Source organism: Ostrea edulis, chromosome 7, assembly GCF_947568905.1.
Source record: "Ostrea edulis chromosome 7, xbOstEdul1.1, whole genome shotgun sequence".
Classification (NCBI taxonomy): Eukaryota; Metazoa; Mollusca; class Bivalvia; order Ostreida; family Ostreidae; genus Ostrea; species Ostrea edulis.
The window spans coordinates 27,142,785-27,155,199 of record NC_079170.1 but is presented as its reverse complement, the minus strand read 5'-3'; the positions used below and the strand labels follow the sequence as shown (position 1 = coordinate 27,155,199).

The window sequence follows — 12,415 nt, the reverse complement described above, 5'->3', positions numbered from 1 at the left end:
CCCTCCCTATCAGAGTGGTGATCACTGTCCTATATTTCTTTGAAATCCTGGATCTGTGTTTTGGTTTTACTCTCCATGAACAGTTGAAACAGAGAAAGAATTTGGGACCACTCCTTGGCATATCTGAAATATTTATGTCATATACATGTAATTGAAATTATAAAATTTGGGTTGGATGAAAATCTTATCTTCATGTTAAAACCCATTAGCCTAGGTTATTTTTCCTAAAATCTAATTATAAATCAATTAACTTGTTAATTAATGCTTGGTGAATCAATTAATAAATTGTATTCAAAAATTTGGAATTATTTTTTTCCCCACTAATAAACTGAAAATGTGTATCTTCAAATGTTTTGTTGATTAATGTCAGTGTGAAATATAGAGGGGGTATGGGGTTTACAACAATGTATATTACATGGTTAATTTTTTTCTATTATGTAGTCCATGTACATTTCTGTGGAAACGAGGAAGTTATTTATATTCGGTCTTTCCTATCCCGGGGTAGGAAAGACCGAATATAAATAACCCCCTCGTTTCCACGGAAATTAAGTCCATGAGAGCCTGAAATCTCCCAACCTGGGTCTGTTTAATGGACCCTTCCAAAGTCCTTTTTTAAGGAAAAAATAAACCATTTTCCTAATCCAAAAAGAAAACTGGTGCAAAAACCATGCACATCTCCATACATGAAATAATATAAATAATAGAAAAATTATCAGTAGTATTGTAATACATTTTCGGGGGGTGGGGGGTTTGCTGTTTCACCTTTATAGATTGGGTTTTTTCCTAACATTTAAAACATATCTTTTCAATATCAATTTTGTCTATAGCACAAAATAAAAATTCTAAAATCAATTAAAGCGTTTGATATACGTGTGTATATATAAAACAAAACGAAAGAGAAAAAAAAAACTAGGATCCACCACTAGTAAACTATGTTTTCCATTTAGAGTTATTGCCCTTCAATCGAAAAAAAAGTAAATATAATTAAGTGAATACTCTACATTTCAACACAAGTTATGTCAAATATTATTTAACAAGATATACTTTGATATGTATTTAAATTGACCTACTTCATTAAAAACAAACTTTCTGTGTGTTTTTGTAGGTTTCTTTCCACGTATATACAAGGGACTTATGAATTTACGAACTTAAATAGTTGAAATTGAAAACAAACCAATAATTGTTTATGCTCCGTTCGATGTATGAATATTGTGCGTTCAAATTCTCAAGTAAAAATGTAAAATAGATAAAGCTAACATCTGTGTTTGACATTGCCATAATATGCGACATTTGTTAGTGTAACAAGTTGCTACAACTTTACAGAACTTACGATTGACAGACTTCATATTTTATAAGAAACTTTGAACTGTAGCCTATAATAATTAAACGTACAAAATTTATAAAAATTGTGAGAACCAATGGACAAATTCATACAATAGAACATACTGTCTGAATATATATCGCACACCTCCATGCGTAATTCATGTGTACATGCTGGGCCCCTGTATTTGAAATGTTTACTGGGGTATTCCTAGATAGAATGTTCTATCGTTAAAATGATAATGTCCTACGGACCGATTGTGGTGAGGGCCTGTCCCGAGACACAGTTAGATTATTCTAACTAGGGTATTCCGTATGGCCGTATAAGTTTGTACTGTACGTTTGATTCGAACATTCATTCTGTTTCGAACAATATCATTTCTAAAGTAACAAAAGGTAGGGAAATTGGTACTTTTAAAGCCATCGGAACGGACTTCGGAATCAAACATACACGATAGGTGTAACCCCCCCCCTCCCCTCCCCTGTACATTTTTACCATAGGCCATGACTCTCATATTTACTCGTTTAGATATTAATTTCTTATTTCAAAAAAATATATAACAACTTAAAAACTCACCTCTTTGCTGTTTCTTTTTGAGTCGTATCAACTGCGTTAGATGTATGTATTGACTTCCTTGGAATCTGACGTTTCCAGACGACACTCTTGTTATTATTTTTTTTTTCGACATGGCCGCATTGATTACGAGTTAATTTTTTAAATAGAAAATGTTAATCTAACTTTGCATTTTAATTATAGTTTACAAAATTGAGTCGTGAGTAATGCGACCCATGTGAATTTATAGACTGAAGTTGGCAAATTTATGTGATTTTCCCGGAAAACGTGAAACTGCGGTAGGTTTGGGCATTTACGTGAGTGCTTTAAACATCCGGTGTGAGGAAACGATTGCGCAATACAACTTGGCTCATGTTAAGGATAAAAAATATAATCTTAGATTTATTCTAAAGTGTTCTTTAATTTTTCCAAATTTGGTAGGCCAAAAATGGCATATTGTGGGTCATGTTCTTTGCATATTATCTTTCGTTGTTCATAATTTTTCAAAAATAAATACTTTTCAGTATTGAGGTTTTGTTTGAGATCGAAATAAGTGGCCAATTTGCCAGTGATGCAGCTTTTAGCATATATACTTATTTTATATCATCATATCTTTTATAATTAAATCAATTCGTACTGATTTGAGAAACTATTTCTGGGTGTAGTGAGTCACCTTAAAAGCGAGTATTGCGTTTTTCCGGATATGACCTTAAAAATGGAGGTCCCGTGTCGTGGCAGGCGTTGGCACATTAAAGAACCCACACTGGTACGGCCCTGAGCGCTTATAAAGCATAGTTACAAACCTACAGTTGGTGACGTCTCATTGAGTGAAAAATTCTCGAAGGGACTTCAAACAAATATATGAACAAGGTCAAACATCATAATAATAAATAAACGGCTTTACCATATAGAATTTATATATACATAGTGTGTTATTAAGGTTCATGACATATTTGACAGGTTAGGTTTTCTTAAGAGTGGTTCAAACTCCAAGGTTAGGGTCACAAGGTTAGAAACTTTAAAAATCATACTCCAAGGTCATACCCCAAGGTCAAGTTCACAAGGTTAAATATCATGCATAAAATGTAAAGCTCTACTAAAGGTAATTTATATACAAATTGTGAAAGCACTATCTTATATAGTTCATGAGGTAAGATAGGTTACGTTTTCTTAAAAGTAAGTTAAACTCCTCAACAATTCAAGGCCAAGATCAAAAGGTTAAACGCTTTGGCGCAAAAATAATTAAGGAATATGGATATGAAATATGAAAGCTCTATCAAACACTATTCAAAAGTTATGAGCAATATCACGGTTAAAGGTTGAGACATACTTACAGACAGGACAAAATAATATGCTCTGACCATTGTCGCGGGAGCTTAATTTTCTTTTATCCACACAACATGGGAATATTTGCATTGGGATTTCTTTTAGTGTGGCCCTGTTACTCTAGAGAAGAATTTCATTTCATGTATAGTCCCATATAAAACTCTGTAATTAAAAGATTTATATAGCGCCCTATCAACATTAGTTCTCTAAAGCGCTTTACAAATGTGAAAGAAGGAGATAATATGAAATCGATGTGTACATACATGTGAATAAAATATTCATAGTATTACAATTAAAATGCGTAATTATTATTATTAGTATATAGCTCCTAATGTAATGATATGATTACCCTAATAACTTAGAAAACAATTTAAAACAACCCTTATGAATAATTAAATACGTAGAAAGGACATCGGTATAATAACAAACTACAGGTTTTTTTTTATACAGCACTGTAATAGCTGTATGTACATTGTAATTGTGGCCCCACCCTACATCATGGGTACCTGGATTGAATAAACATAAATGTCCTTTACTCAATGATGATTTGTGAAAAAAATTGATTGCAATTGGTCCAGTGTTTCTTCGAAGATAGTTGAGCATGAGACTGAGGGTGTTAGGTTGGAGGAGGAGTGGTAGCTTTCCACTTTCACGACATGGTTTCAATCCATCAGTTCAAGCTTACATTCTTACTATTCATTACTTTTATAAAAAAAAAAGTGGAGGGTGTAAATTTACCTATATAACTAATGTTGCATTTAAAAATAACTACTAGTAACATTGTATGTATTTAAATAATGGAAAGCGAATAAAAAATGAACACCCCCCCCCTCAACTGACAACTGACAAATGTAAGATTAAAATTATGAATATTGACTCAATGTATTTTTGATATATGAACGAGCTCCCTAAATTTAGGAATGGAAATCGAAGCCTAGGCAAAAAAATGTTTTAAGGTAAATATAGATGGCTATATCCCCATCCCCGAAATATTTAATATTTTGAAAGTTTTGTGAACACAACGTGGTATTTTTTATTAGTGTCTATTTAACATTTATTAATTTTTGCTTTTCAAGAATTTTACACAATTCGGTAAAGCTACCCTTACTAGACTTTAAAAAATGATGCCCTCTTTAATCATAGATTTATTGTAAATTTTAGGAAATTTTGACCATCAGGTTACAATCCTCATAATGGTCTATTCATGGTTTCAGATGTTCTATAATACCTTTCGAGTTAATCACATCAGAATTCAAAATCATGAGGGTATTGCAAGACGTATCACAAAAAGCTCGTAGAAAGAAAGTGAGGACCTCTTAAGTTGTCTGAACTTGTACTCAAACCTATTGCATATTATATATGCAATGAAATCCAATCCAGGTAATTGACCATCAGATATATAAGATAATACTGTCTCAAAAAAAAAAGATAGAGAAAAACCAACAACAATTGATATAAGTACTAGTATATATATACAAGTAGTTTTAGTTTTACATGTAGTTAAAGAAATCAAACATGATTTGATCTTTTTGTATAATTGTGATTTTAGATTGTGTAATGTGACAATATCTACTTTTTGAAAAAAAAAAGTAGAGATGTGCGTGTGCAAGATTTACTCTCATAAGATTTCACATAAAATATGCAGGGATATTTCATAGATATAATAATTATCATGAATATATACTTGTATATTTCACTGACTTTCTGTGTATTTCTGTGTATTTTTCTATTTAATTATTTATTCCCATTTATTATTTATTCGTTGATCTATTTATCTTAAATCAATTTATTGATAAAAATATGCATTTTTACTCCTTATTATTCATTTCTGCATTGACAAAAATGCATGTATTTATTATTTTTATTTTATTTATTTTTCCTGATAACACTATTCCCTACTATAAACTTGATAATGAAAAACAAAACTTAGATGTTTACAATGGTGACAGTATCAGAATTATTTTGTTCAGAAAATATATAAACATTTAGATACGTTTCTCATTTTTATTTTTTAAATCCCCATTAGGTACCCCAATTTGAAGCTTGAAAGAGTTTTCCCCCGTAAGTATTTCCATTAGTTACAGTAAACAAAACTCCGAGCTGGAGATTTTGTCAGCCTGAGAGGCGACATCATTTCTACTGGTGAACTAAAAAATATGCAAGATTTTATTTCCAAAAGCGCTCTTTAGCACGGTTGTTTACTTAGGAAACCTATATGTAACCTCTCCCCGAAAAGTGTGAAAAATTCGGTTGAAAACTACCTACTTTGTGCAGTTTATCAACATGGGGAATTTTGCATCTGTAATGCAATGCTTATAGTTATTTTGTTCCAAAGATTCACGGGAGTCTTCTTGTAACAAGTAATATTTTGATACACCTTTCTTCTTTTTTCTGTTCTTTTTTCTTCTATATTAAAAACGACGTTCACATTAACGCGTGTACAAATCTTCTATGGGTGTGTTGGTGTATATATGTACATGTATGTTTATGTATGGAGATGTGTATATGTATGTAAATGAATATATGATATATCAATTTGATATAAAATGTGATAGTTGAATAAATGTTACAAATAATTTTTTTTTCATACACATTTGTTGTTTAGAAAACTGTCGATATATGAGGCGCAACTTTATTACCTTTAATAATGCAGGCGTAAATCAAGCGAACAAGCGTATATTTAATTTCAAATAGAAGTATATAAAGATCAGTATTATAAAACAATATTATACATTTTTTATCAATAAGGAAATTCTTTCCTCAACTCTGTTACGGTTACAGTTATTGACAGAGTAAAAATGATCTTTTTCCGTGTTTCAAAAAAAAAAACCCCCACCAAAAAACAAAACACAAAACAGCAACATTGTTTTGTATAGAGTCATTTAGCAGTACGTAATGACGTTATTTGACTTATGGATGCTATATAGATGAAAGATGTAAAACTCTGATACAAAATGATAGACATTTAAAAAACAAATATTCCAAGTCTTTTACATTGAAGACGTTATATCATGCATGACTTAAATCCCCATGGGTTTTGTAAGCAAGGTGGTCGAGTGATGTACACCGCTGAACGCAAAGGCGATTTGTAAGTAGAGTATTTTAGGCAATTATTTCGATACATCTAATATCTCGTTTATTCTCATAGTGTTTTGGTGTTTGGTGGTAAATATATTCTATTTCATCATCGATGTTTTCAAAAATACACATTATCAAACAAGAGAATATCAAATATGAGTTTATCACATAAACAAATTGGTGATAGAAAATGTTTACAATATGTATTTCGATGAATAAGCATTTTACTTGCCTTTTCATTAATCGTTTTTTTTTTTTCGTATGAAGCATTTTTGGGACAATTGTGAGAAAAGCAGAAAATCTAAGGATCCCCCAGATATTAGGAGCGGGGCAAAATCTGCCAAAATTTTAACAAATTTTCATTCTTCTTCTCTACAACCGGATATGTCCACTATAAATGCGTCGTCATTTTGAGTAAGGAGGTCTCGACCAAAATTGTAAGTTTGGTGATCACCTGAGTAGAGATTCTTACCTCAGGGCAGAACCAAACTTCGTATGTGTGAAAATAAACTTTAAACAATATATTCTTTAATGCTGTTGATAATATATTGGTATGTAGTGTTTATGAGTAAAACATTAAAACAACATCCTCTTTAATGCTATTGATACTGTATTGAAAAAAAGGACATTAGAATAAGCAGGTGCCCCTTTTAGCCTTTCCTAACATTGTAAATTTCATGATCCCAGAGGTAGAACAAAGTTATGACAATGATTATTATTTTCGTCATTGCGAAAACCTCTTCTTTAATGTTGCTTATATTGTATAAAATTTTAATTCATATTCCGAAAAGACTGAAAATGAGGTGTCTGAAAAATGATTTTCGTAATAACTGGATTTTAACTCTTACACGGGTCCGAATTAAAATAGACATGTACTTTGGACATATATGATATATCATAATATGTAAAGTTGTTCATGTATATGGGGACATTTGGGGCATTTGTGTTTTAATAACATGTCTTGTTTTATTTTACTGTTGAATATTAGAATTTACCTTAGATATGCAGAACAGGAAAATCATCATAGAGTTCACAGCTATTTGGTCTAGTGATATTTTTAATCAATACTCAGGTGACCGATGAGGCCTGAGAGCCTCTTGTTTTTAATGTGTGTTCTATATCCTTGGTAGGTTGAAGTTAATGCTACAAAAATATTTTATTGCTCTGAAATCTGCCTGGATAGGAAGGAAAAAGTCTTCCATGTAATTGGCGTCAATTATATAGGAATTTAGGCAATTAAAATGAAAACAATACACACGACAACACAAAACTGTCTGTATATAAACAAAACATACGTGCCCACGACAAATCGATCTTTCATTCAGAGGCTTAATACACAGTAGGTAAGTTCAATGTTTTTCTATCATTTTCTGTTAGTTTATTTAAACTCACGAAAAGACAAGTGCAAAATTGAGTTTCATAAAAGTTTGTTTGAACAACTAATATGATGAATACTATGAACAATGTTGTTACCTTTGATATGAAGGATTATATGATAAAATACACGTGATAGGCACTGTGCACTTTCTTTTGGAAGGAATGTGTTTTTGTACTATGAATATAATAACACGAGTGTTAGTGACTTAGCGAATCCGCCATGTTTCCATTGTTGTTATCTCCCTGTAACACAAACAACCTAGAAATAGAAAATGCTTCTCATCTTCATAAAATGTATAATAATGCAGATTTAAATGAAATTGATGACTTAGTTTTTATCAATAATGTTTGTAATTCCAAACGACAAACAATAAAATTTCATAATAGCAGACAAAAATATTCAAGGAAAGCCACAAAATTCAGTTATGCATAATCATGCACATTAACATGATTGTACATATCCAATAAATGGATGGTGGAATGTTTAATTATGGTATAACTATCTACAGTCCAGTAGCTAAGTACTTCGTTACTAGCTTGAAAATACGGATGTATATTTCATTGTTGTTATAAAATTTAGAAATTTATTTCAAAATTAAGGATTATCTCCCTCATACATAGGTCTTATCCTTTGACGAATTTGATTCCACTTTTTTGGCACGTTGTTTTTGGCTATAATAGCTCTAAAACTTCATTGTTTTTTCGGATTTCAAACATTTCGGATGAGCATCACTGAAGAGACATTATTTGTCGATATGCGCATCTGGTGCATCCAAATTGGTACCATATAAGTTTTACATTATGACCCCTGGGTCGAGGCCTCTGCTGGTGGACTGTTAGTCCCCGAGGGTCTCTACAGCCCAGTAGCTAAGTACTTCGTTACTAGCTTGAAAATACAGATGTATATATAATTGTTGTTATAAAATTTTGAAATTCATTTTTCAAAATTAAGGATTATCTCGCTCAAGCATAGCTCTTATCCTTAAACGAATTTGACGCCACATTTTTTGGTACGCTGTTTTTGGCTATAATAGCTCTAAAACTTCATTATTATTTCGGATTTCAAACATTTCGGATGATCATCACTGAAGAGACATTATTTGTCGAAATGCGCATCTGGTGCATCAAAATTGGTACCGTGTAAGTTTTACATAATATTGTTATGTTCAGGGGTTGTTTCCATGGAAACGAAGTTATTAACATTTATAAAAGATGTCATTTATTCGACAGGAGAGACTTCCTTTCTGTGATAAAATGATTTTCAGAAGAATCTAATTACTTTCATCTCAGCATCATATTCCTCTAACCCATTTTCTCCCCTACAAGATACCCTTCATTGTATACTATATAACATGTTGCAAACAGCGTACACAATTCATTGATGATTTTAAAATGAAATTCTGATAAACGCAGTAAAATAGATAATATATGCATAAGTTAGTAATTTTGTGTATTTTTGTGTGTAATTGGTAGACAATAAAGAAAGCATTTGAGAAGTATTTGTGAAAATATGATAAATAAGAGTACGTCAACTGGGTATGAATTACAATATTATGATTTTGTGTACAATATGATATATTTTGTAAGATATGATATATTGGTTATTTTTGGAGATTAGTAATATGTGAATCATAATGATGATTGATTCGAAAATAAGTTTGACGAATGCAAACGAGACAATAGAGATCCTAACATCTAATTTAACACTTTCAACATTTTGACTGCGTTTATAAAAATGTGAACTGATCTGAAGATATTGCAAATGTTGGCTCTCATATCAGAGAAATATGTAAATTATTTAATATATGTTTTTCAGAAGAAACATGATGAAGTGTGTTCTTTTTCTTGCTGTACTGGGATTCGTTTCTGGTTGTCGTTAGTATGATTACAATCTTGTTACTTTTGTAATTGAAGGAATAAAAAAAATGAAGATAAAATAGCCACTGAATATATAGCGCATGAGTAATGAAGAGCGAAGATTATAAATAAAGATTATTATTATAATTATTAAGATTATGAACAGTGATCAATCTCAAATAGCCCATGAAGAGTACAAAATGAAGAATAGGGAAAATACAAAAAATAGGGGAAATACGAATCCCTGTACACTCCAGAGATGAGATAAGGTGCCTAAGCGGAGTAATCATCCCCTTTCCGGTCACATTCGCCGTGAGCCCTACATCTTAATCATGTAAACGGAGTAATCCGCAGTCAAAATGAGTATACTAAGAGCAGTCAAACAATTGGTATGGGATACGTCAGCCAGCATTCGAACTAATGACAGGTTGTATTTGCAAATTAGAGTATTAATTTGCAAAATTCTGACAACACCCGAGACTTTTGAAACCCCTCTAACTTTAGCTTATTTAGCTTGCCTTGATTAAACATTCATTATATACAGAACATGTTCTCGCGTATTAAATCAGTTGAGAGACATAAACACCATATGCAGGTGATAATGGAGTATTGTTACATAAATATTCAAAGTTGGCGATGGAAAAGCTGAATTCAACATAAAGTTGAGTTGTCAGTTGTCGTGAACATCTGTGCTCAATGAGATATCAAAATATGAATTGGGTATGGAAAATACTCTTTGGTGTCTTTTATTTCGAGTCCATATGGATATATGAAATCAACATATTAATAAAAATAGACATTGTCAATAGATAAAACATCGATATATCTAAACACACCAGACAACAACAAGATATTTTTTCTTCTCGTGTAGAAGATTTTGAATGAATTCTGTCTCATAGGAATGTTAAAATAATTCGGCTAATAAATGAGCACAATTCGTGCCATTGGAAATTTCAAAGGACTGTTTAAAGACTTGATCTCTAAATAATTTGTTGATATTGTCAATGAAGAACTCCTGCCTCATTTTTATATCAACTTGAGAGCACTGACATGTAGAATGAAAATTATGTCAAAGAAAGAAATTTGTTAAAGAATCTCACAACATATTAACATTTAGGTGTTCCACTTTTATCGAAAGAGCAGCTATTTAAGATGTTAAAAAGCTAGTCTTTAATTCATTGTGGGGAATGGTCGTGTAAAGTGTTGAACATCATCCGTTTTGATGCTCTTCTTTAGGGAAAAGTTTGTGATTTAAGAGTTTTGAAAGGTTCTTTGGAATGTTAGAGAATCCACATTGGATTCGCATCACTTCTCGCATATGTTGTGATATAATACGTTTGAAGTATCTCATTCAGAGCCGTTTATATATCTCCAAGGAACAAACATAGGGGTTAAGTAAATCATTTACTGGATAGACCTCTTTAAAAGTGTTTGTGAAGTTTCGGATCAAATGCAGATTTCAAAGCATAAAGATTGATTGATTATTATTTCTTGTAAAGTACTAAAGTATTGTTTCCCTTCTGTGAGCAAATATATTGACTTAAAATTATATTACTAGTATCTGCTAACGGTAGTTGGCATAGGATATTAAGTACATGATCACATTTACCAAATTGTGTTACAATTCATTGTCGTTTTGAGTATTTTGTCACATAATGATTTGAAATGAAAAGACGTTAGCTTTACGTATTTTGAAAAAGAGAAAGCAGAAAGTCTTTATGATATTTGAATAACGTTATCAATATATCTTTGTACACAAGATGTTACTGATATGAATATTGATTAGAATACTTGTACTAGACATTAGAAGAAAGGTGAAGATAACGAACAGTGATCAATCTCATAACTCCAGTAAGCAATTTCAAAATAAAGTTGGTAAACACCGTCCCCTGGATACATCTAGGAGGAGTAGGGATCTTGATCAGGTAAACGGAATTATCTTACAGTCAAAATCGCTGTGCCAAAACGCTCTCACAATCGGTCTGAAACACCTTAGATACCATTTAACCTAACGATAGGTTGTATTGACAACCTAAATCGTTTTAACACTAGATATAGTTCGCTTAGGTACGATGATATTAGGTGGTATAAAATAAAAACTGCATATTGCTAGTGGCAACATCGGACATTTCTACTCTTTGGAAATTTTAGAACATTAACATTTTTAAAAAGATATTCACAAAATGCACAAAGTACTAAGATGTAATTCATGTGTAGCAGAGAGAGGGGCGAGTGTTGCCTTCACAGCCCTTCTGTCCAAAGAAACAACAGTGGGCGCTTATGCTGTGGTGAAGTATGATCACGTGTTGACGAATTGGGGCGGAGCCTATCAACCAACAACTGGTGTTTTTACCGCCCCCTATAACGGTCTCTACAGCATCTCCTGTAGTTTGATGAGTTATCCAAGTAATTCTGTTCATCTAGGAATAATGAAGAATGGTATCAAATTATCCGTGGTGTTTTCTGCAGCCAAAACCTATCCACAATCCAGTCAGACCTTACAGTTATTACTTAACAAAGGCGACAAAATATGGATGCGGAACAATAATAATGTTGCAGCAAAGATGCTTGATGGTAAAGTGTATAATGTGTTTTCTGGTTTTCTGATAGATGAACTGTAAACTGGTGTCGATAATGAATAAACGATATTGCAGAGGAAGAAGACCTGTTGTTTTTGACATAGTTATGGAAAATTCAAATATTCATAATATACTCCGATTTGTGTTGAGTAACTTCAATGAGATGATGGTATCAGAATTGAAACTTAACGTTCCAACTGATTTATAGTTAAATAGCTACTGCTAAGTCAGAAATGGTTCTAGTTTTAGAACACCAGAGTCATAAGGGTTTTGTTTATTTTACATACTTCCATTAATTTTTTAAAAATTATTTTAAAGTAGCAGT

At 31.9% G+C, this 12,415-nt stretch overlaps 1 protein-coding gene across 2 annotated transcripts in view; it reads left to right on the top strand.

Moving 5' to 3' along the window:
- LOC125653441 (complement C1q-like protein 3) overlaps nucleotides 1-12,140 on the top strand; it is a 33,617-nt gene extending 21,477 nt beyond the window's left edge. The window contains exons 2-3 of one of the 2 annotated variants that reach the window (XM_056143813.1): nucleotides 9,471-9,529; nucleotides 11,732-12,140. In XM_056143813.1, the coding sequence (XP_055999788.1) occupies nucleotides 9,478-9,529; nucleotides 11,732-12,132 (453 nt within the window). In that variant the 5' untranslated portion in view covers nucleotides 9,471-9,477 and the 3' untranslated portion in view covers nucleotides 12,133-12,140. Of the gene's footprint in view, nucleotides 1-9,470; nucleotides 9,530-11,728 lie in introns of both variants that reach the window. The other variant, XM_056143812.1, reaches the window with a different exon arrangement.
- The last annotated feature ends 275 nt before the right edge of the window (nucleotides 12,141-12,415 follow it).